The following is a 25,460-nucleotide window of genomic DNA, read 5'->3' on the forward strand; positions in this document are numbered from 1 at the left end:
GGCCGCGGCCGTCGCCTCGTGCTTCGTGTCGGGGTCCGGCCGGGGAGGGGGTGGCTGTCGCCCCGTGGGGTCCCCTGGCCTGCCTGCACCCCCCTGGCCCCCTCCCTGCCTGCAGGATCCCACTGGTCAGGGCTGATCTCTCACCCAGGCACTGCCGTGCAAATGAGCATCTTATCGCAGGAGCCGGGAGCACTTAATTACACGGTAATTAATCTGTGAGCAAATTAGGAACTTCGGAGGCAATTGCCGTGCAGAGGTGAGTCAGGTGGGCTGCCTGGCACTGCTGGAGCATCCCGGCATCCGGAGCAGGAGTCTCCAGGGATGGGTGCTGGGTCAGCAGGAGCGGCAGCCGTGGCCAGGAATGCCAGGCTCCAGACCAGGAGCTGTGCTGGGATAACAGTGCTGGAGGAGAGGACATCCCTGCCTCGTGGCTCTCAGCACATCAGGGACTAGAGATTTGGGCTGAGCGATCCATGGTGTGGATCAGGTGCCCGGGCAGCTCGGCTGGGCCGTGGCACTGAAGCCCTGCTGCCGTGGTGTGCCATAAGGTGCCAGGGAGGAGTGTGTGATTGCGGTGATATTGGGAAGCAGGTCCTGGTCTTGGCTGTTGCTTCTGTCTGGGAAAGGCCACCTGAGCTTCCCGAGGGCTTCGAAGAGGACAGGCTTGGCACAGGCAAAGGAGGCTGCCCAGTTTGGGCTGGTGGCCAGTGCCCAGTTCAGATCGTGTGTCCCTGTGAGCCAGGCCAGGAGATGCTGCTCCCTGTCCCACCCGTGCTGGGACACTGGGGCAGGATGTGGCCCTCGCACAGGGGCTGCCTTGGGGCTCAGCTGTGGCTCCCAGCCCTGTGGAGGGCGTGGGGTGAGGGTGACACCGTGGGTCAGGGGCACTGTTCCCTCGTGGGGCTGTTCTCCCACTGGTTTGCCACTAATGGCAGCCACATCCTCTCGCTCTGGTTTCTGGGAGCTGCCACGCTCTGGGATCCCCCCTCCCCCTGCTTTGGGGGATCCAGGGCCTGCTCCAGCTCCCCTCCTCTCCTTCCCAGCCAAACACAGCCGCAAGAGGCGGCCTCAGGGTTTCCTGGGGCATCTGTTGGCAATTAGCAGCTCTTATTACTCACGGAGACGCCATATGTGGTGAGGGAACAGAGCCCGGGAGAGAGGCACGGGCTCGTGGTGTGTCCCAGCGCAGGGGACACGGGGACAGCCCCCAGTCCTGCGGGTCTGGGCAGTGATGGGGGATTCTGGGGGGAATCGGAGCAGGATGGAGAGCTCTGGAGCCATTTTCCATCTGCAGCTTCCATCTGAGCCAGGCTGTGTCCCCCCAGTGCCAAAAATGTGCAGTTTGGGGGGCGGAAATGATGGAGAAGGAGCTCTGGGGCTGTGCAGCCGCGGGGGCGGGGTGGGACAGGAGCTCTCCGGCGCTTCACCCTTCACTTTTTGGGAAGGAAACCCCTCCAAAAGAGGCAAAACTGCAGTTTTAGCGCCACAGAAACAAACGGCCCTGTGAAGAAGCTGGAAAGAATTCCCGCAGGCGCTTTCCTTCCTGACTGGAACTGGGGAGCGGGGGGGGGGGGGGGGAGGTTGTGGCTGGATTGGTGCAGAAATTAATGCTGAACCGCTGAAATCCTCGCCGCAGGAATTTCCTGCTCTGCCTTGTCCGGGCCGGCAGCCACCCGGGGTCCGGCCGGCGTCACTCCAACGCTCAGCCCCCGGATTTGGGGGGGCCTTTCGGGGGCTGAGCTCGGCCTGGGAAGCGGGGGAGCCCCACGGTAACACCAGCGCCGCGGCTGCCGCGTGACGCTCGGGGTCGGAGGCAAATTGTCTCCAGCCCGAAAATTGTCGGGCTCTGCTCCGGCTCGTGTTTCTTGGCAGCCGGCGCGGCAGTTTCTTGGAAGCGCAGCGTGCCTCTGCTTTTTCCATGCTGGGCTGGTGGGCAGGGGCTGCAGGATCCTGCCTTCCATCCCCCAGCTCGGCACGGCTCCAAGGGATGCCGGCGCAGAATGCTGGGGAGGCGGGATCCAGCCTCCTTCCCTCTGGAGATGCCGATCCCGTGCGCTGGAACAGCCCTGGGAAGCGGGAGCTGCACGGAGCAGTTTTCCACGCTGCTGCCACCCCTGTGCCTTTTGGGGCTTTTGAGGTGCCTTCGTGCCACTGGATTGGGGACAACCAACCCAGGGAAGCAGCCTGGGAAGTGAGGGAAACTGAGGCACGGGATGGGCAGCGGGAGGGATGGGTGTGACTCCCCTCAAATTCATTCACAGCTGAATTGAGGGTTCTGGAAGCTGCTGGTCGTGTGAGGGGTCTGGCTGGAGAAGAAGGGACAAGGCTGCCCTCCATCCCTACTCTGCTGTGGGGCGAGATGTGGCTTTGGGGTGGACTGTGGGGCCACTTTTGGGGCCATACCCCCCGCCCACAAGACATACCAACCCCACCAGTGCTCCTGCACCGGGTTCGTTGCTGCTGGGTGGCCCCAAACAAGGAACAGCTCGAGGTGAATAATCATCCAAAAAACAGGAATTATAAAAGTTTCGTTGTGTTTCGTTCCCACTTGCTTTAATTACCCTTAATTACCTCAGTAGGCATCTCGGAGGAGCGTCAAGTGCTCTGTCACCACGTCTGGGGCTGGCGGGTGAGTGACTGGCAGAGTGGAGCTGCTGGGTTTGCCCACGACAGCTTATTTACTGTCTCTGACTAAACAGCAGTTGTTAATTAGCTCCTTTATGGAGATACATGCGTCCCTCACGCGTTTGTAAAGCTGCAGCCTAAATAGATTCATCACAATTTGGGAGGAAAGCAGCTGAGCCAGGGCCCGGTGCCATGCTGGGCATCACTGGGAGCAGGGATGCAGGGATGGGGGTGCCAGTGGATGCTTGGAGTCCCCCAGACCCAAACTTTGCGTGAGGTGAGGTGGGCTTGTGCCCTGCCTCCTCCCTGCCTGTGGGGGATCAGGGTGCCCCGGCACGTGTGGGCAGGGGATGATGGAGCAGAGCTGGGCAGCCAGGCCCTGGGGCAGCGTTCCAGGCTGGCACGTCCCAGCTGGGAGCTGGGCGCAGAGCTGGGAGCTGGGATGGGTGCCGAATCCCTGCAGGGCTTGGCGAGGCTCTGGGAAGTCAGCAGCTCTGCCGCTGGGGACTTGGGAGCAGCACAGTGCCAGCGGGAGGGATGGTGGCAGGGATCCCGTCTCGGGGCTCTGACCCCAGGCGCCCTGTTCTGAGCCAGGCTGTCCCCAAGCCACCCCAGGGCACAGGGGGTGGGACAGCAGCTCCATGTCACAGCGGGGTCTGGCTGCCGCGATGCCTCGGGGTCTGCCCGGAGCTGCTCCGGAGCCTGTGGAGGAGCATCCCTGAGAACCATCCTCCGAGGGACACCCTCCTCCCGGAGGGACAGGCGTTCCAGCCAGCGGTGCCACCACCGGTCCCCGTGGGGAGGAAGAGCTGCTCCACAGGGATGCCGGCCAAGGAACGGGCTTCACTCCCACCCCCGGGATCGGGGTTCCCCTCCTCCGGGCGGGGATCCAGCCCCCCGAGGGGGGGAAGGCGGGTGGGGAGGGGAAGGAGGGCGCTGCCGGGGGAGGCACCCGGGGCGGAGGAGGATGAGGAGGAGGGCGGGGATGTGAAGGCGGGCGGCGGCGCAGGCCCCCCCGGGTTGGGGGGGGGGGGGGGCGGAGGGCGGGCAGCGCTGGGGGGCGGCTCGGGCCCCCCCGGAGGGAGGCGGGGAAGGCGGCGGGGGCGGCGCGGCGGCTCCCGGTGTCCCGCGGCGGAGTTCCCGGTGTCCCGCACCGTCCGGGCAGCCCCGTCCCCGCCGAGCCCCGCGCAGGTGAGCCCCGCACGGCCCCGCACCGGGAGCGGGCAGAGCCCGGCGGAGCCCGGCCCCGCGGCGGGGAGGGACGGGACAGGGCGAGCCGGGGATTCCCCGCTAATAACCGGAGTTAATCACCGCCCCGGGGCCGTGGGGACCCGCCGGTGCGGAGGGTGCGGGGTAGGGAAGGCGGGGAGCGGGCGGGGAGTACCGGGGGGGGGGGTCAGGAGTGGGTGCAGGGGTGGGCAGAGGGTGCAAGGGTGGGAGCAGGGGTGGGTGCAGGCAGTGGCAGACCAGAGGAGCCGGGAGGCAGCAGAGGGGAGCCGGGAGGTGGAGGGGTTGTATCTTGGGATAGGGGGGCTGGGTCGCAGGCAGGGAAGAGCAGGGGGTGCGGGAGAGCCCAGTGCATGCAGTGCAGAGGTGGGTCCCCGCTCACGGGGGTCCCCGGGTGCTGTGCGTGGGATGAAGGCTCAGGGATTCACGTCCCGCTCTGGCAGCAGCCAGTGGAGCCGGAGCGTGTCCGGTCTGTCCCGACTCTGTCTCCCTCCGTGCAGCCCGGCCTTGCCTCGTGGCAGGAAGCAGGAGGGAGGCCAGGTCGGGGTGACCTGCAGGGCCTGAGACACCCCGGGATCCACTCGGGACCGGGAGATAAAACAGGAGGGAGGGAGACCTTCCTGGGGGGTTCATACAGTAGGTGCCCAGTTCCACTCTGGGGAACCTCAGTCTTCACGTTTCCGGATGTTTGGAGCGAATCCAGGTGCTGTGATTGGACTGAACCCACGGGATGCTGGGGCTTGCCCTGTGTGCTTGGGGTGGGTGTGGAGCAGATGGTGATCCAGCAGCGGATGGGGGGAGGCCACACTGAACCCCAAAATTTGACGGAGCCATGGCCAAGAGGGTCAGGACCAACTCCATGCTGGTGGCTTTGCTGGAAGTATCCCAGTGTTGGCAACCACATGGGCTGGTGCCCACCATGGACTGGTGCCCACCACTTGCCTGTCCTGCTGCTGCCCAATGTCTCTCCCTTGCAGGCAGCTGTGTTGGCCCTGAGCTGCTGCCACGGGCACCATGAGAGGTCTCTGGGCCCTTGTGCTCATGGGGCTCGTCAGTGCCTGCGAGGGGAAGGAGCTGCCGCCAGCAGAAGGTAAGGGACACCAGGAGCGAGGGCTCGGGGTCTGCATGGCAGCAGCCCCCTCCTTACCTGTCCCTGGGGAGGGTTTGGTCAGACCTAGGGATGGCAGGGTGGCTGGAGACACCGTGGTCCCCACGTGCCGGGACTGGAGCGGTGGCTGTGGGCGGACGTCAGCTCCCTGCTGAGCGCCGGCTGCTCCAGGCTGTGGGGCTTTGCTCAGCATCCCGTGTGGGCAGGGGGCCAGGGAGAGCTGAGTGAGCCCAGCCGTGGGGAGCCAGCCCAGGGACACCCCGGCATCGCCCCCGCAGCCCTGGCCGTGCTCGGGGAGGGACTGGGCTTGGCCGCGCTCCAGCCGCGGGACGCTCGGTGCCAGCTGGCAGCGCCGGCGGCGCGTCCGGCAGCACGTGTGGGGTAGGTGAGCCAGGACCTCTCAGGGCTGTGGCAGGGATGCACAGAGCTCCCAAGGGAGTTTTGGCCTCCAGCTGCCAGCTGGGAAGAGGTTTGGCCACGGTCCACGCCATGGTGGGGGCTGCCCACGTGCAGCAGGGGACAGGGGGACGATGGCTGAGCCCACGGGGGTCTCTGCTGGGGTGTCCCTGGCCACGGGGTCGCTGTGCCTGGGTCCCGGTGTGGGAAGAGCTCGAGGCGGATGCCGGGGAGGAGCCGCTGGCAGCGACGCTGTGGTTGCATCAGGCTTTGTGGGGGTGGAGCAGTGGCTCGTCCGGGGGGCCCGGGTTTGCCCTTGGAAGGGACCCGTAGCCGGCACCAGCTCCCGCTGCCCGGCACAGCGTGGCCTCCCATCTCCTGGCCTTTTCTTAGGGCTATGAGGCTTGGACAGATGAGATTTTCCCTTAGGATCTGCACCAGGGCTGGGAGAGGCTTCAAAGGGATCGGGCCGGGGTGATTTATGCTCTACTGTCCATCCCCTGGCCTGCTGAGGATGATCTCAGTGCCAGCAGGAGGGAGCTCTGCCCCTGGTTGTGACACCCGCAGCCCTCCCTGCTGCTGCTGTGTCGGGGGTCCCGAGGGTGAGGACACCCCCCCCACCACCACTGCTGACCCCATGTGAGTGGTCAGCCTGGGGGAGAAGCACTGTGGTGGTGCCTGAGGGCCCTCTCTGAGGGCAGAGATGGAGGTGGGCAGTGGGGCTGAGGGGGGGTCAGACATCCCCCCAAGAACAGCCAAGGAAGAGGCGAGTGAATTGTTGGTGGCCATCCCTGCTCCAGGGCTGGTGTGCGTGGAGACAAAACAAATTCCTCTTTCACTATCCTCTTGTTTACTCCTTTATCTCACACCTCCCAACATCTGGTGTGTTCAGTGGAGGTGGATTGATGCTGCTGAAGCAGTAATTTATCAGTGCAAACAGCAGCAACATCCCCGTGATCATGGCTCACATGGCATTTCCAGCCTCTTGCTGTCCCCTGGCTGGACCCTAAAGCCTGTCCCCTGGGCCACCAGGTCTGAGGTGTCACCAGGATGGGACAGGAAGGCCAGAGGGCAGCCCTGGGTGCCATCTCCCCACTGTGGGTGTCCGTGGCACCCGTCCGAGTCTCCTGATGCTGATTCCAGCTGCGGAAATGTTTTGAGGCAAAACGCACAGGAACTGGGAAAAGCGTTTCACCTGGTGAACTGGCTGTAGGAGATGAAGGGGTTGGCTCTGAGCTCACTGCCTGTCCCCTCCAAACTGCTCCTGGAGGGCTCCAGCTTCTCTCCTCCAGGCTCCCAGGAGCCAGTGCTGCTGTGGGAGCAGATCCCTGCTGGATCTGTGCTGCCAGCAGCTTTGGGGGGCCGGGGTGAGCTCCTGGCAGCACCCCGAGACCCTCCTAGGCTTGGGGAGCCCTGTGTGTTGCCACCCTGCTTGTCCCACTGTGCCCCTGGCCATGCTGCAGTGATGGTCATGTGCTGATTTGCCTTGCAGAGGAGCTGTGCCCGCAGCTCTGGGACGAGGACCTGGCTGGGGATAAGTATGAGAACATAACGGGTAAGGAAAGCCTCTCTCACCCTGCAAACGGGGTCCCTGGGCAGCCCTGGCACCCCGGGGGTGGGCTCTGTGCCCTGCCTGGGGAGGCAGGGCCAGGTCTCACCTGCTCTGCTCTGCCCTGCAGGTTTTAACCTGATTAAAAGGTTCGAGCTGCTGAGGATCTCGTCCGTCAAGAAGATCCGCAGCCCCCGGGGGCCAACAGTGCTGAGACTGGGGGCTGTGCCCCTGGTGCAGCCCACCCAGTGAGTGGGGGGGGGCTCAGGGGGTGGCTCTGGGTGACCCACGGGGGTGGCCCTGGTTGACCAAAGCTCCCCTGGGCACCATCCCCGTGTGTTGTAAGGATGGAACCCAAGGGGAGCTGGGTGGGCTTTGCCCTGAGCTCGTGCTGGGGGCACCAGGCAGCTCCACGGCACCCTGGGGGACGCAGGGGACCCCGGGGCTGCCCAGACACCTTCCTCCTAGAAAGTAAATCAGGGGCTGTCGCTGCTCAGCTGGGTGGTGGCCAAACCTTACGCAACCAGGGCTCTGTGGCTGCTCTGTGGTTGCTCTTGGCAGGCGCCCGCGGGGTCCAGACGAGCTCAGGACGCTGCACAGCTCTGAGCAGGCACTGTGGGGCCTGGGGGGGTCTACTGGGGGAGGCCCACAGAGCCTGGGCCTCGTCCTCCCTGTCTCTGGGGCGTCCTGCCCGGCTGTGCCCGTGGCTGTGCCACCCCACAGTGCCAGGGCTGGCAGGGCTGATGCAGCGTGGCAAGGCGGGAGCAGATCCACGTCCTCGGGAGCTGTTCCTGCAGGAAACCGCTGTGGTTTGCACGGCTGCCTCCTCCAGCCTGTCCCCACATCGCCCCAGGGCTGGCACGCAGCTGCAGCGGGCATGGGGCTCTCCTAGGGGTGAGGAAACCCGGCCTTGGCTCCTGACCTGGGCAGCCAAATCCTGGGGTGGCTTCAGGATGGCTCCAGACTGGTGTTGCTCTTGGCTGGGTGCCTGTGGCATCCCGGATCCAGCCGTGGGGAGTGCTGAGCGGGGGGATGACTGCCCTACCCAGGTTCTTAGCTCCAGGTGGGCACCTCTGGGTGCCCATCCACCTCGGTGCCCAGCGAGGATGTCCCCGTGTCCCATGGAGAGCAGAGGGGACCACCAGCTCTGTCCTGCTCCCCATCACTTGGTCCTGCTCCAGAGGGGTGGTTTGGAAAATCACTGGCGTGGAGCTGAGGCGGGAGCAGAGCAGAACCCAGAGCAAATATTTCCAGTGGTTTAGTGGGCTGTGGGTGAGCTGGGCACAGCCCCACTGGGGAACTGCCACGGCTGCCATCCAGCCCATGGAGCCTTGGGGGTTGTGGCTGTATTTCCTGGCTTCCCAGGGGAAAATTGGATGCTGTGGGGATAAGTGCGTGGCCTTGGGTGCTGCAGCCACTCCAGGAGGGCTGTGTTTGGGGTGCAGGGGGTGGGGCAGGGATGGGGAAGGTGCAGCTGGGGCTGAATCCACCACAGTGGCATCTGGGATGCCACTGGTGGGGACAGAGCCTGGCAGGATTCACGGGGGGCTCTTGGGGTGATACTGCCACAGGAGTGGGTGCCACAGGGGTGGGTGCTGCCACCAGCCTTGGTGCCAACTCCAGCACCAGAGCCCAGTGCAGGGTCTGGTGCCCCTGACACCCATCCCTACAGGCAGGTGTTTCCTCGTGGGCTGACCCCCACCTTCACCCTCATCTTCACCCTGCTGCTGAAGAAAAACAGCACCGGGGAGCACTGGTACCTCTTCCAGGTCACCGACCGGCAGGGATACCCCCAGGTACCGCCCCGGGAAGGCGGGGGGATGCACCAGCAGCGCGGGCACAGCCAGAAGCCGTCCCTGAGTATTGTCCCCTCTGTGCTCAGCTCTCCCTGTCCGTGCACGGCCCCGAGAAGAGCCTGGAGTTCCAGGCCAGGGCAGCAGGGGCCGCGTTCGTCAGCGCCGTGTTCTCGGGGAAGGCTGTGGCGTCCCTGTTCGACGGGCGGTGGCACAAGGTGGTGGTGGCCGTGCAGGACCACGCCGTCTCCGTCCACCTGGACTGCTCCTCCATCTCCTCCAAGCCGCTGGCGCCGCGGCGGTCGCTGGCCCTGGAGGGAAACACCTTCCTAGGGCTGGACGCCGTGCGTGGCACCCCGGTCCGGGTGAGTGCCCGTGGGGTGAGGGCACCCCTGCCACCCCTGGAGCCACCCCTGATCTGCCACCCCTGACCTGCCACCCCCACCCACTGCAGTTTGACATCCAGCAAGCCCAGATCTACTGTGATGCCGAGCTGGCCCGGCAGGAGGGGTGCTGTGAGATCTCGGCCAGCGGGGTGAGTGCCCCTGAACCCTCCACCCCAATCCCAGCTGGACCCTGGAGTTGCCCTGTGCACGGTCAGGGTTTCCCCAGAGGGGAAACTGAGGCTCGGTGAGGGCCGGTCTCTCTCCTGTGGGTCACCTCCTGCTCGTGGTGGCCTCGTGGTGCCTGTCCCCATGGGTACATCCCTCTCCTGAGTCACACTGGGTGCTCGGGCGGTGCTGGGGTTCCCGGCTCTCCCCTCGGCAGCCCCCCACAGCAGCTCTCTCTCCCCGAAGTGCCAGACGGAAGCTCCCAAGACCCGTCGGCAGGCGGAGCTGATGCAGAGCAGCAACCTCATCGAGATGGTGCCACAGCCCGAGGGCCGGGTGTACACCCGCTGCTTCTGCCTGGAGGAGCCGCTGGGCACCGTGAGCTCCGGCGTCCCCATCCCGGTCCCCATCCTCGTCCCCATCCCCATCCCGGTCCCCATCCCCATCTCGGTCCCCATCCCAGCACGGGGAGCGGTCCCAGCCCCGCGGGATGGGCAGTGGCTCAGCTGCCGTGCCGAGTGCTGCTGAGCCCGCAGCCACACGGATCCAGCCCCTGGAAAATCCCTGCCTCGCTCTTTCCACCGCACCAGGCGAGGGAGGGAGCTGGCGGTGACCGGGGGCCTGGGAATGAGGGAGGGGAGGGCTCCTGTGGTCCCACCACTCTCTACACTGGCCGAGGCGGGTCTCATCCATGGATGCCTCAGGCAGGATAACCCGGGATTCGTGGAGATGGAGCGCCCAGGAGAGCCCAGCTGGGATAACCCGGGGATGCTCCTTTCTCTCCACAGGAGCCGGTGAGAACCTCGGGGAGGAGCAGCCTGAAGGAGGATCCCAAGGAGAAGGTGAGGGAGGTGCAGAGCGTGTCCCAGCCCGGCTGTCCTGGTCCTGCCATTCCCAGCTCCACTCCCTCCATCAGTGCCATCCCAGGGGCCCACCCACCCCCTGGGCTGGATCTGCCCCACGGCATTTGGGACTTTCCGCTGCTGCCAGAGCTGCAGGTCTGGAAGAGCAGGGCAGAAGCGGCTGCTCTGCTCCCCCGAGCAGGAACTGAGGCCCCACTTGCTCTCTGCTGCTGCTGGAGTGATCCCAGCTATGGCCAAGGGCCTCTTTGTTCCCTCCGAGCGTCTCCGGAGCGCTGCCAGAGCTGGGAAGCGTCTCCAGTGCTCCTGTTCCTCATCCCTGCCTGTCTGTGTGATCCCTGTCCCGCCACGGGGATTCAGGGCTGCTCTGTCCCAGTGGTGGGATCCTGCTGGGGATCCCAGGGGTGTAGATCAGGTCCAACAGTGTGGGCTGGGGCCCGTGGGAGCACGGGGTCCATCCTGCAGCCCCATCCTGCCTGTCCCCGATCCCATGGGAGCAGACTGGAGTGGCTGGTTTGGCTGGAGGAGCCATGGTCAAGCCACAAAGCCGCAGGGAGAGCCGGGTGCCAGGCTCTTCATGTCCCCAGGGAGCAAACACAGTGGGTTTTCCCTTCTCCATCCAGGGCATTCCCCGTGCCCACCCACGGGCACCCCTGAGCTGGTGGGGAGATGCTGCAGGGGCAGCCCCACGGGGTTGGGGTGCCCAGGGGAACGGGGCAGTGCCCACAAGGGTGGGGGTGCCACAGAGGGGTGGGTGCTGTAGGGTTTGGGGTGCCATGGGCAGTGAGTGGAGCTGGTCCAAGTCCCCATCCCTGTCTCTTCCAGTGCCCGCCCTGCTCGGCACAGATGGCATCGGCAAACGTGAGTGTGGCACCGGGCTGTGCTGGCAGGACAGGGGAAACCTGGCCCAGCCTGGCTGGGCTGGGAGCTGAGGACAGCAAAAGCCACCAAAGTGTTGGCTCAGGGGTGTTCCCCACCCCTCTGTCATTGCCACCAGCCCCCACGACCCATAGCTCCTCCTGGCCCGGGGCTCTGCAACATCTGGCTGTGGGGAAGGTCTCTGATCCCTTCCAGATGTGGCCCCATTGCTGCAGCAATCGCTGGCTGGAGGTGGGGGGGGATGATGGGGGGATAGTGGGTGTTTGGGAGCCCTCATGGAGCTCTGCAGGTAGCACTTGGGGACAGGGTGTGGGGAGGATGGGGACCACAGCGGGATTGGGGCTCTCCTGCTGCCATTTGGAGCCACCATGACCTTGGGGGGCTCCGGGACACCTCCCTCCTCTCTCCCCAGGTCACACTTGGTCCCTCAGGTCCGAAGGTAGGTTTGTCACCCCCCAGGACACCCAGGGCCCAGCCCCGGCAGGGATGTGGCCACGCTGTGCCTGGAGCATCCCTGCCTGGAGCCGTGGGCCCTCTGTGGGCACACATGGGGACACCTGAGCCCGTTTTGTGCCCCACGCCTCCCCTCTCTTGCAGGGCACCAAGGGTGAGCGTGGCCTGCCCGGCACCGCCGGCACCAAGGGGGAGAAGGGCGAGCGTGTGAGTGTCCCTGGCCACGTCCCGGGTGGGGACCCTTCTGTGGGACTGATCCCTGTGGGGTCCTTGCCATATGGGTGTCTTGCTGCCCTGGGGGTGTTTCTGGTCCCCCACCCTTGGCCGTGGTGGTTTGGGCAGAGCCCCTGAGCTGCCTCCCCCCCTCCGCAGGGCATCGACTGTGTGCGCACCCACCCCGGCGGCCCCGTGCAGGTGAGACCCCCCCCGAGCATCCCTGAGCCCCCCTCCCCACCTCTGCCACCCCCCTCACCTCCTTCTCCTCCTCCCCAGTGCGCTGAGGGGCCGCAGGGCGAGAAGGGGCAGCGTGGAGAGGTGGTGAGTGACACTCGGCCGTGGGAACATGGGGTGGGGACACTGGGGTGGCCCCCCCTGCGTGGCTGGTGTGCCCGGGGTCCAGCCCTGAGGGTCCAGCTCTGTGGGTGGGTGGTGGGAGGACAAAAGGAGCAGAGGTGAGAGCAGAGGGGAAACCCTGCACAAACCCACCCGTGGGTGCCTGCACCAGCCCACCCGTGGGCACCCACTTCTTCCTGCTGTTCCCACGCAGGGTGTTCCCGGGGCCGCCGGTGCTGACGGGCAGAAGGTGAGTCCAGCCCCGCTGTGGGTCCTGGCACTGCAGCAGGGACACCTGAGCTGTGTCCCCTGGGGTGGCAGCAGCGGTACCAGGACCTGCCAGGGCCAGCCTGGATGGCAGGCATGGGTGATGCCATGAGTGACAGCACAGGTGACATTCATCTGTCCCACAGGGCCAGAAGGGCCAGAAGGGCGATGGGGGACTGCAGGGCAAGCCGGGGCGCCCAGGGCGTGATGTGAGTAGTGCCAGGGGGTCCCTGCCCCTTCCCCCGGGCACCCCCTGGGCAGTGGGGTCCAGCTGCAGGACCAGCCTGCCCGTGGGGTGCACACACAGAGCCTTCACACCCTGCTCCCCTCCCGGCAGGGCCGGCCCGGAGAGATCTGCGTGGTGGGCCCCAAGGGCCAGAAGGTGGGTGGGGGTCCGGGGGGGGAGGAGGTGGGAGATGAGGCACCCGGTGCCAGCACTGGCATTGACACCTCCCTTGTCTTCCAGGGTGACCCTGGCCTTGTGGGACCTGAGGGGCTGGCTGGCGAGCCAGGACCCCCAGGGAAGCCAGGATCTCCAGGGATTGGCTTTCCAGGGAAGCCGGTAAGGACCCCTGTGCCTGTGCCCGGATGACATGCCCAGCGGGCATTGCCATGGGAAGGGATGAGGTGTTCCAGAGCTAACACCACCCTCTGTCCCTTCCAGGGTGACCCTGGTGGCCCCCCGGGTCCGAAGGGAGAGAAGGTGAGTGGAGGGAAGGGGGTCCCAGCTGCCCCTCCCTGCCCAGGGCGGCTGGTGGGGACTGGGATTAGGAGCTGGATCTGGCACTGCTGAGCCAGTGCTGGCTGGTGGAGCTGCCACCTGCTCAAGCCCCAGCTGGGTGGCCCAAGGAGCTGGCTTGGGGGGCAGGAACTCCCCTGGGGGGACAAGGGTATCCTGGGGGTGCCAAGGGCTGTGGTGTTTTCCTCTGCTGGGCTCAGGCTTTCCCATCTCTGGCTCCAGGGCAGCTCGGGAGCTCCTGGACCCGGAGGATCGCCTGGGACACCCGTGAGTACCAGGAGCCTGGAGCCAAGGCCCGGGGTCAGGGACGGGTTTCTTGGCTTAGGGTTGGGGCTGTTTGGCCAGAGCAGTGGCGGGATCCAAGCCCAGGAGCTGAGAGGATTTGGGATCACCCAGTGATCCGACGGCCTCACTCGGGGCTGGGATTATCCAGTGCCACAGCTGGTGGAGAATCGGGGAGCTGGGTGGCACTGCCAGGGCACACCTTCTCCTTGGCGCTCCCTGAAGCAGCCCCCTGCCCACCTTCCTCCCACAGGGTCCTCCCGGTGCCCTGGGGCCAAAAGGAGACAAGGTAGGTGCCATGGGCTGGTGCTGGCACAGCCCCACCACGGTGCCCGTCCCTCACCTCGGGGCTGCTCAGGGGCCACTCCAAGGACCCCCTGACCTGGGCTGTGTCTCACTGTCCCCACTGGGCAGGGTGAGCCATGTGAGGTGTGTCCCACTGTCACCGAGGGGACACTCGGTGCCATCGGGGTGCCCGGCAAACCAGGACCCAGGGGAGAGCCCGGAGCGCCCGGCAGGGACGGGGTCTCGGTGAGTCTGAACCTGGGGGCTTGTGGGGTGGAGGGCAAGGCAGGGGCTCATCTCAGCATCCCTGATGCTCCTTCTGATTCCCCCTTCCCAGGACAGACCCGGCCCTGCAGGACCCAAAGGGGACAGGGTAGGTGACATGGGGTCGACCGGCTTGTCCCCCTCTGGGGACACCAAGCACCGTCCAGCCCGTGCTGGCAGCACCCAGCCCAGCTCCTGTGTTTCCTTTCCAGGGAGATCGTGGCATCCAGGGGATGAAGGGGGAGAAGGTGAGTGTCCAACCCTCTGTCCCACCCTCCCCCTGAGCCCCTGCAGCCCCCTGAGCTGTCCCCTGTCCCACCCCCAGGGGGACTCGTGCCTGTCCTGCGATGCCCGTGTCCTCGCCGCGCTGCGCCGGGGCCCTGCCGAGGGGTTTGAGGGTGAGCCGGGGCTGCCGGTGAGTCCTGGGGCTGAGCCCCCCCGTCCCGTGCTGGGGGGACACCCCGGTCACCCCAGGGCTGCCGGGGGTGCCGGGGGTGTGACCATGGGGGGTGTTCAGCAGGGTGACCTGGGGCTCCCCGGGCTGGCTGGGATCAAGGGTGAGAAGGTGAGTAACCCCCACAGCCACCCCCATTCCCGCATTGCTGGAGTCAGTGGGAATGGCTGGATCACCCCATGGGGTTGGGGCAGCCTTGTCTGACCCTGACTGTTCCCTGTCCCTGACCCTGCTCCGTTTCAGGGGGACGGTGGCCAGCTGGGACCCACGGGCAGACCGGTGAGTGGGGGCACAGGTGGGCAGGGGGGATGTGGGGGCTCAGGGTGGGTGCTGGCAGCCCAGGGTGGGCAGGAGCCGGGTATTGGGGGCCGTGGTCTCACCTGTGCCGTGGCTTCTCGGTGCAGGGGCTCCCGGGAGAGAAGGGTGACCCGGGTGTGCGGGGGCTCAAAGGAGAGAAGGTGAGTCCTGCCATGGGGACCCCCGGCACCCCTCTCCCTGCCCTGTCCATGCCACCTCCCCAGCTGAGACCTGTGCAGCTCATTGCATGGGATGGCCCTGAGGTGGGCACAGCAGCGCTCCGGTCCCCAGAGCCACATTCCAAGCGGGATGTCCCTGCGCAGGGGGAGCCGTGCGGGCAGTGCCCTCCCACCCCACAGGCCCTCCAAGGGGCAGCGACAGTGGTGGCTGTGCCAGGACCACCGGGAGAAAGGGGCCAGAGTGGCCCCCCGGGCAGAGCGGTGAGTGCCCCCCGTGCCCACAGTGCCCAGTTTGGGGGGGATGCTCCAGCCTGACCCATTCCTCTGTTTCCCCAGGGCAGACCGGGCGATGCTGGGCAGAAGGGGCAGAAGGTGAGAGGGCCTGGGAAGGGGTCCCAGCGGGGCTGGTGATGGCAGAGTTGACTGTGACCCCTGCGTGCCATGTCCCTTCCCTCCCCACGTGCCCTCTCTTTGCCAGGGGGACGCTGGCAGCCCCGGGGACCCGGGCACGCCGGGCATGGCCGGTGTCCCAGGGCTGTCGGGTGAGCCTGGAATCAGGGGTCCGGCCGGCCCCAAAGGAGAGAAGGTGAGAGCCCCATATTTTGGGGACCTGTTCCCTGTCACTGTGGTGTCCCCCACCCCTCCATCCCTCTCCCATCCCCTCCTCCACAGGGAGACCCCTGCGAGCCCGGTGCTGCTCCGCTCGGGGACCTCTCGGGCGTGGTTGGCATCCCAGGAAAACCTGGAGCCAAAGGGGACCAGGGCCCTCCTGGCATCGGCCAACCAGGCAGACCCGTGAGTGCCCCCTCCCCATGGCCATGGTGCCCAGTGGCATCGTGCCCTCGGGGTGACCCTGCTGTGTTTTAGGGGAAGCCGGGGCTGCCGGGGGTCCGGGGCCCTCCCGGGCTGAAGGGGCTGCAGGTGAGCAGGGTGCAGGGGCTGGGTTTGGGGGTCCTGAGGGCACCTCACTGCCCCTCCATCTCCCCAGGGTGAGCCAGGACCACGGGGGATCGGCCAGCCGGGACCACAGGTGGGTTTTGGGGTGCCCATGCCGTGCCATGCTGTGCCATGCCAGGTTGCTCTGCTGGATCTCACACTCTCTGCTTTTCTCAGGGAGACCCTGGGAGCACTGGACCCCCCGGGACACCCGTGAGTAGCATTTTAGGGTGCCCAGTCCTGGGAGGTGGGGCAGCCACGAGTCCCCCCCAATTCCTGCAAGTGGGGGGATCATCCCCCTGCAGCGTCAGCCCTCCCTGTGGGCAGTGGCAGGGGGGTCCTGGCCAGCCCACCCTGGGGACAGTGCTGTCCTCTCGGCTCACTGGGGGGATGTCTGGGACAACTAACACCCTCTCCTGCCCCCAGGGCCCCCCTGGACCCCAGGGACCCCCGGGGATGGCAGCAGAGAAAGGTGCCAAGGTAAGGCAGCATCCCCCAGCCCTCCGTGCCCCCCCTGCCCCCTACTCCTGCTGTCCTTCCTCTGCAGGGATCTCCGGGGCCCAAAGGTGCCGTGGGACCTCCTGGACCACCAGGGACCAGTGTCACAGGGCCACCGGTATGTCCTGCCCTCTGGGATGGGCACTGCCACCCCCCAGCCCCTCAACCCTGGCTAAAAGCCACCGTGCCAGGGGTCAAGCCAGGGAGCCTCCTCACCCTCCTCTTCCTCGCAGGGCCCCGAAGGGCAGCGGGGGCTCCCCGGGTCCGGTGGGCAGCCGGTATGTGCGGGGGGTGCCAGGGGGGCCGTGCCCAGAGCGTGGGCTGAGCTGGTGCCCCCCATGCTCACTGTGGGTGGGGGGCACTGGGGGCACCAGGGGCCACCCGCTCATGCTCCACCTTTCCTCCTGGCAGGGGGAGAAGGGTGCCCAGGGAGAGAAGGTGAGTTGGGGTCTGGGTGGGGCCGTACCCCGTGTTCCACCTCCTGTACCCCCTGTTCCACCTCCTTCCCTCCCTGCCCTCACCTCCTCTCTCTCCACAGGGAGACCCCGGGGAGTGCTCCTGCCCCCCCAGCCCCCGCCAGGACCCCAACTACACCGGGATGCCAGTAAGTGCCACGAAGTGCCCATGGGCACCCCTGGCTCTGCTTCACCCCCACGGGTACACCCTGATCCCCCTCAGCCCTCCCTCTCCATCAAATTCTCTCCCCCCTCTTCCCCTTCTCTCGTCCCCAGGGAGCCCCAGGGCTGTGGACTGGGATGTCCTGGCAGCCACAGCCAGGCCCGCAGGTGGGTACTGTGCTGCACCCCCCACCCACCCCCACCTCACCCCCTGCCTCTCTCTGAATGTGTTTTGGGGTCTTACAGGGTCCCCCCGGAGCCCCCGGGCCCCCCGGCCCCCCCGGTGCCCCCGGTCGCCAGGTGAGGGACAGGAGATGGGAGCAGGACTGGTCCTGCCCAGCTTTTAGCACGGGGTTTAAACACTCTCTCCTTGGATTTAGGGAATGCCAGGACACAACGGTTTGCCAGGACTGCCTGGGCCTGCTGGAGACCTGGTAGGTGGTGCCCATGCCCATGGCAGTGTCCCCCGTGCCCCACGTTCTGCTCCCCCATTGTGGGACAGTCCCTCCCTCCCTCTATCCCTCCATCCCTTCTTCCATCCCTCCATCCCTCCCTCCATCCCTCCCTCCATCTCTTCTTCCATCCCTCCATCCCTTCTTCCATCCCTCCATCCCTTCTTCCATCCCTCCATCCCTCCCTCCATCCCTCCCTCCATCCCTCCCTCCATCCCTTCTTCCATCCCTCCCTCCATCCCTCCCAGGGGCCGCTGGCCGTCATGGCTGAGAGGAACATCGAGGTGCTGAAGGTGAGAGTGTGGGGATGTGTCACCTTTTCCTGCCCTGCGGACCCCAAACGCCTCGGGGCACCCCTGACTCCCCCTTTTCCTCCCAGACTCTCTGTGGGGACTGTGCCCAGCTCCAGGCAGCCTTGGAAGCCCCCAGGGGTGTCGAGGGAGAGAAGGGGGATGGGGGCATGCCAGGCGCCCCTGGCAGCGAGAGTTGTGCCCGCGTGAGTATTTCCACACCTCCTGGTGGGAATCTGGGTGCCCAAAATCCCCTGGTCTTGGGGGAGGTGAGGTGAAGAGACATTCCCAACTCCCTGGGCCTCGGGTGGTGTGGCAGCTGTGGGAAGCAACATGCTTTGGACACACTCTGAGCACGCTCTGAACACACTCAGGGCACACTCTGGACACGCTCTGGGCATGCTGGTCCTGCTGGGAATGCAGGCAGGACACACATACAATCCCTGCCTGCCCCAGGGGGGTTCCTGGGAGGATGATGGGATTGTCCCATTCCAGTGCAGGCTGGAGCAGTGGGTGCTGAGCCCCTGAGGGATGTGGGGTGAGGGGCTCTGAGCCCTGCTGTGCCCCACGGCTCCTCCGGGCTGATCCCTGGGTGACTCCTGGGTTTTCTTCCAGTGCTTTGCCCAGTTCCCGAGAGAGGAGGCGGCTCGGGTGAGTGAGGAGTGTCCCCCCCTGGCCTCTCCCTGCCCCTGGGGATGAGCTGATATCCCAGTCTGACTCCCTGGTTCCCAGGGTGCTGCAGAGGCTGTAACCCCATCGCGGGAGCAGACGGGGCTTCGGGGGGATAGAGGCTGCTTTGGGGGGGCTTGGCAGGGCTCAGTGGTGGGCAGTGGGCAGTGCCAGCCTGGGGTTCTGACACATCCCCACTCCCTGCAGGGTGACAGCCCTGACACCGACTGTCCTGGCCATCCTGGGTTGCCGGGTGCCCCGGGCATCCCTGGAGAGAGAGGCGAGCAGGTGGGTGAGCTCCAACCCCTCCTCAGACCCCCCGCCATGCCAGCCCTTCCCAGGGGCCATGGCTGGTCCCTCGGTGCCCCTCAGAGCTGGTCCCTGTCCCCCCCCTCCCTGTGGTCACACCTGACACCTCAATCCCTCCCCAGGGCTCACCAGGACTGCGGGGACCCCCCGGACCACCCGGGCCCATTGTAAGTACCCGTGCCTGGGGTGAGGGGCTGCCAGGCTGTGTGGCCATCACGGTGTGGTCCTGCGGGGCTTGGAGGCCCTAAAAGCAAGTTGCCAAGGGGGCTGCCCCGTGCCCTGAGGCCGTGGTGATGGGCAGAGGGGCACGGCATGGCCTGGACGTCCCAGCCTGGAGATGGAGGTGAAGGTGCTGCCAGCCTGGAGATGGAGCAGGAGCTCCGTGGCACCCCGAGGGATCAGCCCAGGCTCCCCCCTGCCTTTTCCGGGCCGTGACCTCCCTGTTTTTCCCCTCAGGGCCCCCCAGGCTTTCCTGGAACGCCGGGTGCACCCGGACTGCCCGTAAGGACCCAGCACGGCTCTGCTCTGTGCCCTGTGTCATTGCTGCTTGGTTTGGCTGTGTCCCTTGTCCCTGTCCCCCCTGGGAGCAGCCTCAGCACAGCTGCCCCATTTCTCTTCCACACCATCTCCATCCTCCCATTTCCTCCTCCTCCATCCCAAAGCAGGGGGTCGGTCTCGGTGGACCAGGATCTGGGAATGACCTTCCTGAGCTCAGGGATCTGGCGCTGGCACTCGCCAGCCCTGGTGCCACATGTTGGGTCCCTTCATCATCAGGGCACCTGGTTCAGCTCAGCGGCTCCTGGTGTGCCAGGGACCTGTCACCCCAGGGGATGGGCTGGGTGGCACCTGGTGGCAGCTGCCCTCAGGGAAGCCCCTCGTGGAGTCCCGGAGGATCCTCTGTGCAGCCAGCGCTGCCCGGGCTCATCCTCCTCCTCCTTTGCTCTCTCCTCTGTGGTCATTCAGCCTCCACCACCATCTCCATTTTGATCTCCATCTCCATCTCCATCCTCATCTCCATCTCCATCCTTCTGCTCCCGCCCGTGCTCGCTCCCGGCAGGAGCTGGTGGTGGGGCTGTGCCGGCGGCTCTCGGAGGATCCGGCCCTCCTGCTCGTGTCCCCTCGTCCTCTAATGTCACCGTAACACCACGGTCTGTGTGGGGCTCTGTGGGGCTCTGGGGGTCGTTGCTCTGCCGTGTGCCAGCGTGTCCTGTCCAGCCCGTGTCACCTTGGCACCACGTCACCCCACTAACCCACCCCAGAGTTCCCGTGGCACAGAGCCCAGGGGCTCCCAGCTGTCCCCTGGGAGGATGGGAGGCTCCAGGCTGGGGCACGTGCTGGGTGCCAGGAGCTGGGCACCCCACGCAGTCCCCCCCAGGGCTGAGCTGTGGGTCCTGCCCGCAGGTCACAGCGCGTGGGGGGCACAGGCAGCAGTGCCAGTGTCTGGGTCTGAGCACTCGGGCTCAGGCTGAACCAGGTGCCCATGGCTGTGCTGTGGGTGGAGGGAGCCCAGCCAGTGCCAAACGGGTCCTCCCTGGTGCCCAGGGAGGCTGGTGGAGATCACAGACCCCATGGGCTGCGCCCAGGTCCTGCTGCCAGGCGGGCACAGCCCTGGGCAGGGGTTGTAGGAGACCCCCTGCAGCTCCTCTCTTCTCCCCCCAAAGGGTCTCCAAGGGGAACGTGGCCCTGCTGGGCTCGCCGGAGCCAAAGGGGAGCCGGTGAGTGGGGTGGGAGGAGGGGACAGAGGGGACACTGGTGCCCTGTGGGCTTTGGGCACCTGGCTGGGGCATTGCAGGTGGCTCATCCTCCTCCTCCTCCTGCACAGGGACCTCCAGGACAGCCCGGCTACCCCGGTGCAATGGGCCCCCCTGGCCTGCCCGTGAGTACTGTGGGGAGCCAGGCAGGCTCTGTCAGCCCCCACCCCCTTGGGGGTCCCCATGTCCCTCCTGGTGTTCACTGGGACCCCCCTATGTTGCAGTTGGGGGACCCCCAGTGGGCACCGAGCACTGCATCCCTGCAGGGCTCATCCCTGTCCCACCCATCCAGTCCCATCCCACACATTCCCAGTGCCCTATCCACTGCCCTGCTCCTCCATGCCGGGTCCATCTGTGCCCTGTGCATGCCCTGCCTGTGCCCCCATCCTTCCTCTTCCATGTCCCATCAGTGTCCCCTCCCTGCCCAGTGCCCCACTCTGTGCCCTCCATCTCCTTCCTTCCCCAGGGCATCAAAGGCGAGCGAGGCTACGTGGGCCCTCCCGGGGAGAAAGGGGAGCTGGTGAGTCCCTTGGGGCCATGCTCTGGGGGCAGAGGGGCTGGGGGCTCTCCCAGATGCCCCCTCACCGTGGGCACCAGGGCTGAGGCCCTTCCAGTCTCATCCCTCTGACCCCATTCCTGCCTTCCCAGGGACCCCCTGGCATGGACGGGCCCCCTGGTCCCGCAGGACCCGCGGTAGGTGCCCACCCTGATGGTCCCCGGGGGGCTGTGGGGAGGGAGGGGGGAGGCTGTGGGTGCAGTGGGGTGCTCCCCACCACCTCATCCCCTCATTCCACAGGGACCAAGGGGAGAGCGGGGGCTCCCGGGCAGCGCTGGTGAGAAGGGGGATCAGGTGAGCACCGCCAGGGGCACAGGGACCCCCGGGATCCCCAGCGGGCAGGGTGTGGCTGTCGGGGTCTGGCTCAGCTCTCACCTCTCCACAGGGTTTCCAGGGCCAGCCTGGCTTCCCGGGACCACCGGTGAGTCCATCCCGCTGGGAGTGATGCTCCAGCACAGCAGGGTGTCCCCGGGAGGTGATGCCCATCCCTGGCTGTGTCTCCCCATGTCCCCACGGGGCCAGGGAGGGGGATGGGAGGGTTCTACAAGGGGAACACGGGCACATCTCGTGGGATAAGATGCAGGGAGCAGCCCCAGAGCAATCCCACTAAAATGAGTTTGGAGGCAGCGGGATGTGTGGGTTGGGCTCTGCTGCTGGGACCCCCCTCACTCATCACCCCCTTCTCTTTAGGGACCCCCTGGCTTCCCAGGGAAAGTCGGTCCAGCTGGGCCACCAGGGCCCATGGCTGAGAAGGTGAGTGCCACGGGCCAGTGCCCCCGGGACATGGCTGTGTGATGGCACCGCTCGTCCCTGGTTTGGTGCCCCGGCTGTGCCCGTGACCTCCTGTGGCTCTTACAGGGCAGTGAGGGCATGCGAGGCCCCACGGGGATGCCAGGACCCCCTGGACCCCCAGGACCTCCGGGCATCCAGGTAAGACCCTCCCCATGTGTCACCCTCGGGGCCAAAGGGGGCAGGACCACCCACGTCATGGTGCTCCCGGGAGTGCCACTGGCTATTCCCATTCCCCAGGGACCAGTTCCCATTCCCCAGGGACCTGTTGCCATGGCCTGGGGTGCCCAGAGCAGGTCCCTCGGGGACCCCCAGAGCCCCTCAGTGCAAACCACCCTCTGACATCCTCACCTTGTCCCTGCAGGGCCCTGCTGGCTTGGAAGGACTGGATGGCAAGGATGGCAAGCCAGGGCTACGGGTGAGGCTCAGGGGCTCTCTGGGGTGCTGGTGGGGGGCAGCCACCCTGCAACTCCCCCAGGACACTCCCAACCCGTGTCTCTTTCTCTCCAGGGTGATCCAGGCCCCCCTGGGCCACCAGGGATGATGGGTCCTCCGGTGAGTGACAGCTTTCCTTGTCACCCCTCCCTGGCGCTCAGTGCCTGGCACGTCCCTGCAGCCAGGCCTGGGGGTCCCCTGAGCCAGGACTGTCCCACTGTGTGTTCCTGGGGACACTGAGACCCAGAGGGAGGATGGGGTCCCTGGTCAGGGTCATCTGCCTTGCTCTGCTGGTGGGAGCTGGGACCCCCACCCAGCTCTTTTCTCTCTCCAGGGCTTCAAGGGGAAGACGGGACACCCGGGTCTCCCAGGACCAAAGGTGAGCGATGGGGACACTTGGTGGTGACATCCCCAGGGACCTGAGTCCTGAGCCAGGGTATCCATGCATTGCTCTGCTCACCATGTCCCTTCCTCCTTTTAGGGTGACTGTGGCAAACCTGGTCCCCCGGGGAGCCCAGGCCGGCCGGGAGCTGAGGTGAGCGAGGGGTGGGTGGGCGTGGGACCCCTGAGCTGCTTGGGCACCGTGCAGCCTCTCCTCACCCTGCCTTCCTCCTCACCACCCTGCCTTCCTCCTCACCACCCTGCCTTCCTCATCACCCCATCTTCCCCAGGGTGACCCCGGGCCCATGGGACCCCAAGGCCGGCAGGGACCCCCAGGGCTCATTGTAAGTTGGACCTGCCCCCTCATGGTGCACCAGGAGGGTGCCCGTGGGCGGATCACAGCGGGGACTCCCTCCGGTGCCAGGAGTGGGGTCATCACCCACAGCCCCCCCGCTGACACCCCTGTCTCTGCCCCCAGGGACCCCCTGGCAGCCCGGGACAGCCGGGTCCCGCTGGCCTCGCTGGAGTGGTGAGTCCTGGAGCCCCCACCACAGCCCCAGCCGTGGGATGTGGGGTCGGGATGGGGCTGGGTGGGTGCCATGGACAGTGGGTTTGGGGGTCCCCATCCCCATCCTGTGCTGATTCTGGTGCTCCTGCTCCTTCCTCCATGCAGGGGCTGAAGGGTGAGCGTGGCTCCGTGGGGGAGCGAGGTCTGCCAGGGATACCAGGGCAGCCGGGACCCCCGGGACACCCTGGACCACCGGTGAGTGCAGCACAGCCCCCAGTACCCCAGTGCAGTGGGGACCTCGAGGACTGGTGACCGGTGGTCACTCTGTGGTCACCACTGTGGTGGTCACTGTCTCACACTTTGGTCTCACAGGGGGAGCAAGGACCAGATGGACCTGTTGGGAAAGAGGTAGGAATGTGGGCTCTGGAGCTCTCCTGCCCAGTTGGATCCTGATATCCTCACAGTGTCCCCAGGGTGCCCGTGGTGGGGACATCCCTGCCACCCTGCTCCTTTGTGTGTCCTCAGGGTCCTCCGGGAAAGCCGGGCATTGCGGGACCGGCGGGACAGAAGGTGAGGGGAGTCTGGCTGTGCCACTGCAGCCATCCTGTGCCACAGCCATCCCACAGCCATCCCAGCATCCTACAGCCATCCCAGCATCCCACAGCCATCCCAGCACCCCACAGCTATCCCAGCACCCCACAGCCATCCCAGCACCCCACAGCCATCCCAGCACCCCACAGCCATCCCACCACCCCACAGTCATCCCAGCACCCCACAGCTACCCCAGCATCCCACAGCCATCCCAGTATCCCACAGCCATCCCAGTATCCCACAGCCATCCCAGAACCCCCTAGCCGTCCCAGAACCCCACCGCCCCTCTCAGGATGCCGGGGCTGAGCCCCGCCTCTCCCATCCCCGCAGGGTGAAGCCGGATCCCCCGGTGAAAGAGGGTACCCCGGGGAGAAGGGCAGAGCTGGAATGCCCGGGGGGCCAGGGAAGAGCGGCTCCATGGGCCTCGTGGGGCCACGGGGACCCGCGGGAGAGAGGGGCCCCCCCGGCACTCCGGGACCCGCGGGCAGCCCCGGGCTGCCGGGACCCCCGGGGATGATGGTAAGGAGGGGTGGCCGTGGAGGGGGGGGGGGATGCGGGACCCCGTTTCCCCGCGCGGCGCGGTGGCCGTGTCCCCTCGCGTGTGTCCCCTCGTGTCCCCCCAGGGAGACGTGGTGAACTACGACGAGATCAAGAGGTTCATCCGGCAGGAGCTGAACAAGATGTTTGACGGTAACAACGGGGTGGTGGCGACGAGGTGACCCCCCCCCCCCATCAACGCCCCGTTCCCGCCGGCACTGAGCTCGTCCCTGTCCCCGCAGAGCGGATGGCGTACTACACCTCCCGGCTGCACTTCCCGGTGGAGATGGTGGCGTCCCCGGGCAGACCCGGTCCCCCCGGGAAGGACGGGCTGCCCGGCCGGCCGGGACCCCCCGGCTCCCCGGGGATGCCAGGGCAGATCGGCAGAGAGGGGCGGCAGGGCATGCCGGGCATGCGGGGTAGGTGCTGCTCCCGGGGGCAATCCCAGTGTCCCCAGGGAATTCCCAGTGTCACTGGCATGTTCCCAGTGTCCCTGGGGTGTTCTTGGTGTTCCCGGTGCCTCTGGGATGTTCCCAGTGTCTCTGGGGCGTTCCCAGTGTCACTGGCATGTTCCCAGTGTCCCTGGGGTGTTCCCCGTGTCCCCAGGGTATTCCCGATGTTCCCAGTGTCCCTGGGATGTTCCCAGTGTCCCCAGGGTGTTCCCAGTGTCCCTGGGATGTTCCCAGTGTCCCCAGGGTATTCCAGTTGTCCCTGGGGTGTTCCCAGTGTCCCCAGGGTGTTCCCAGCATTCCCAAGGTGCTCCCAGTGTCCCTGGGTACTGGGATGTTGCGGTTGTGCCAGGGTCTCACCCCTCTCCATCCACGTCCCTTCCAGGTGAGCCAGGGGCCAAAGGAGAGAAAGGCGAGAAGGGCATTGGGGTGATGGGGGACAGCGGCCCCCCAGGACCCCCAGGTGAGCCCCCTCCCTCCACATGGCCACCAGCCCCACGCCGGGCTTGCTGCCACCCCAGCACTTCGTGTCACCTCCCTCTCTGTCTCTCCATCTCTTCCAGGTCCCCAAGGACCGCCAGGCTATGGGAAGATGGGCCCCCCGGGCCCCGTGGGGCAGCAGGGGATCCCTGGCATTCCCGGCCCCCCCGGTGCCACGGGGCAGCCGGGCAAGGCGGGGCACTGCAGCCCGGCAGAGTGCCTGGGCGCCGTGCCCATGGAGCAGCCCCTCTTCCAGCCCAAGAACGTCAAGGGCCCCTTCGGCTGAGGGTCCCTGTGCCCCCCCGGCTTTGCTGTTAATATTGTTGTTTCCCCGCTGTGCCGGGGCCGTGCCTGTCCCGGGGGGGTGGGATCTGGGATCGGGGGTTGTACAGCTCCGTCGGGATGGCGAGGGCGGGTGGATCCTGCCCCGCAAATACACCTGTGCTGGTGCC

The 25,460-nt window shown here is 66.5% G+C and overlaps 1 protein-coding gene across 1 annotated transcript; it reads left to right on the forward strand.

The window, feature by feature from the left end:
* Positions 1–4,866: 4,866 nt before the first annotated feature.
* On the forward strand, positions 4,867–25,460 carry COL16A1 (collagen type XVI alpha 1 chain). The gene is made up of 70 exons (XM_032710314.1): positions 4,867–4,942; positions 6,849–6,911; positions 7,036–7,153; positions 8,578–8,701; positions 8,788–9,063; positions 9,153–9,233; positions 9,496–9,627; positions 10,038–10,091; positions 10,935–10,970; positions 11,401–11,427; positions 11,586–11,648; positions 11,814–11,855; positions 11,934–11,978; positions 12,208–12,243; positions 12,407–12,469; positions 12,598–12,642; positions 12,727–12,822; positions 12,925–12,963; positions 13,222–13,266; positions 13,535–13,570; positions 13,696–13,812; positions 13,904–13,939; positions 14,043–14,078; positions 14,156–14,245; positions 14,348–14,395; positions 14,528–14,563; positions 14,689–14,742; positions 14,905–15,021; positions 15,097–15,132; positions 15,239–15,346; positions 15,433–15,555; positions 15,628–15,681; positions 15,749–15,790; positions 15,874–15,909; positions 16,123–16,176; positions 16,244–16,312; positions 16,428–16,472; positions 16,606–16,632; positions 16,733–16,798; positions 16,926–16,979; positions 17,058–17,111; positions 17,192–17,245; positions 17,512–17,556; positions 17,643–17,759; positions 18,169–18,204; positions 18,430–18,510; positions 18,654–18,698; positions 18,988–19,032; positions 20,193–20,246; positions 20,354–20,407; positions 20,749–20,802; positions 20,931–20,975; positions 21,079–21,132; positions 21,224–21,259; positions 21,529–21,591; positions 21,697–21,768; positions 21,992–22,045; positions 22,138–22,182; positions 22,397–22,441; positions 22,544–22,597; positions 22,734–22,787; positions 22,922–22,972; positions 23,117–23,206; positions 23,324–23,359; positions 23,477–23,521; positions 23,873–24,061; positions 24,166–24,232; positions 24,322–24,498; positions 24,914–24,991; positions 25,092–25,460. The coding sequence occupies exons 1-70, from the start codon at positions 4,867–4,869 to the stop codon at positions 25,292–25,294; spliced, it is 4,842 nt and encodes a 1,613-aa protein (XP_032566205.1). The 3' UTR covers positions 25,295–25,460.

This window comes from Chiroxiphia lanceolata, chromosome 24 (genome assembly GCF_009829145.1).
Source record: "Chiroxiphia lanceolata isolate bChiLan1 chromosome 24, bChiLan1.pri, whole genome shotgun sequence".
In the NCBI taxonomy this organism is placed as follows: domain Eukaryota; kingdom Metazoa; phylum Chordata; class Aves; order Passeriformes; family Pipridae; genus Chiroxiphia; species Chiroxiphia lanceolata.

Bases quoted from the DNA above. Each gene is read 5' to 3' on its own strand.
- COL16A1 (XM_032710314.1), top strand. From the start codon at position 4,867: ATGAGAGGTCTCTGGGCCCTTGTGCTCATGGGGCTCGTCAGTGCCTGC. The intron at 16,177-16,243 runs GTAAGGCAGCAT...CTTCCTCTGCAG, and splicing joins CAGCAGAGAAAGGTGCCAAG to GGATCTCCGGGGCCCAAAGG. The intron at 22,788-22,921 runs GTAAGTTGGACC...CTCTGCCCCCAG, and splicing joins AGGGACCCCCAGGGCTCATT to GGACCCCCTGGCAGCCCGGG.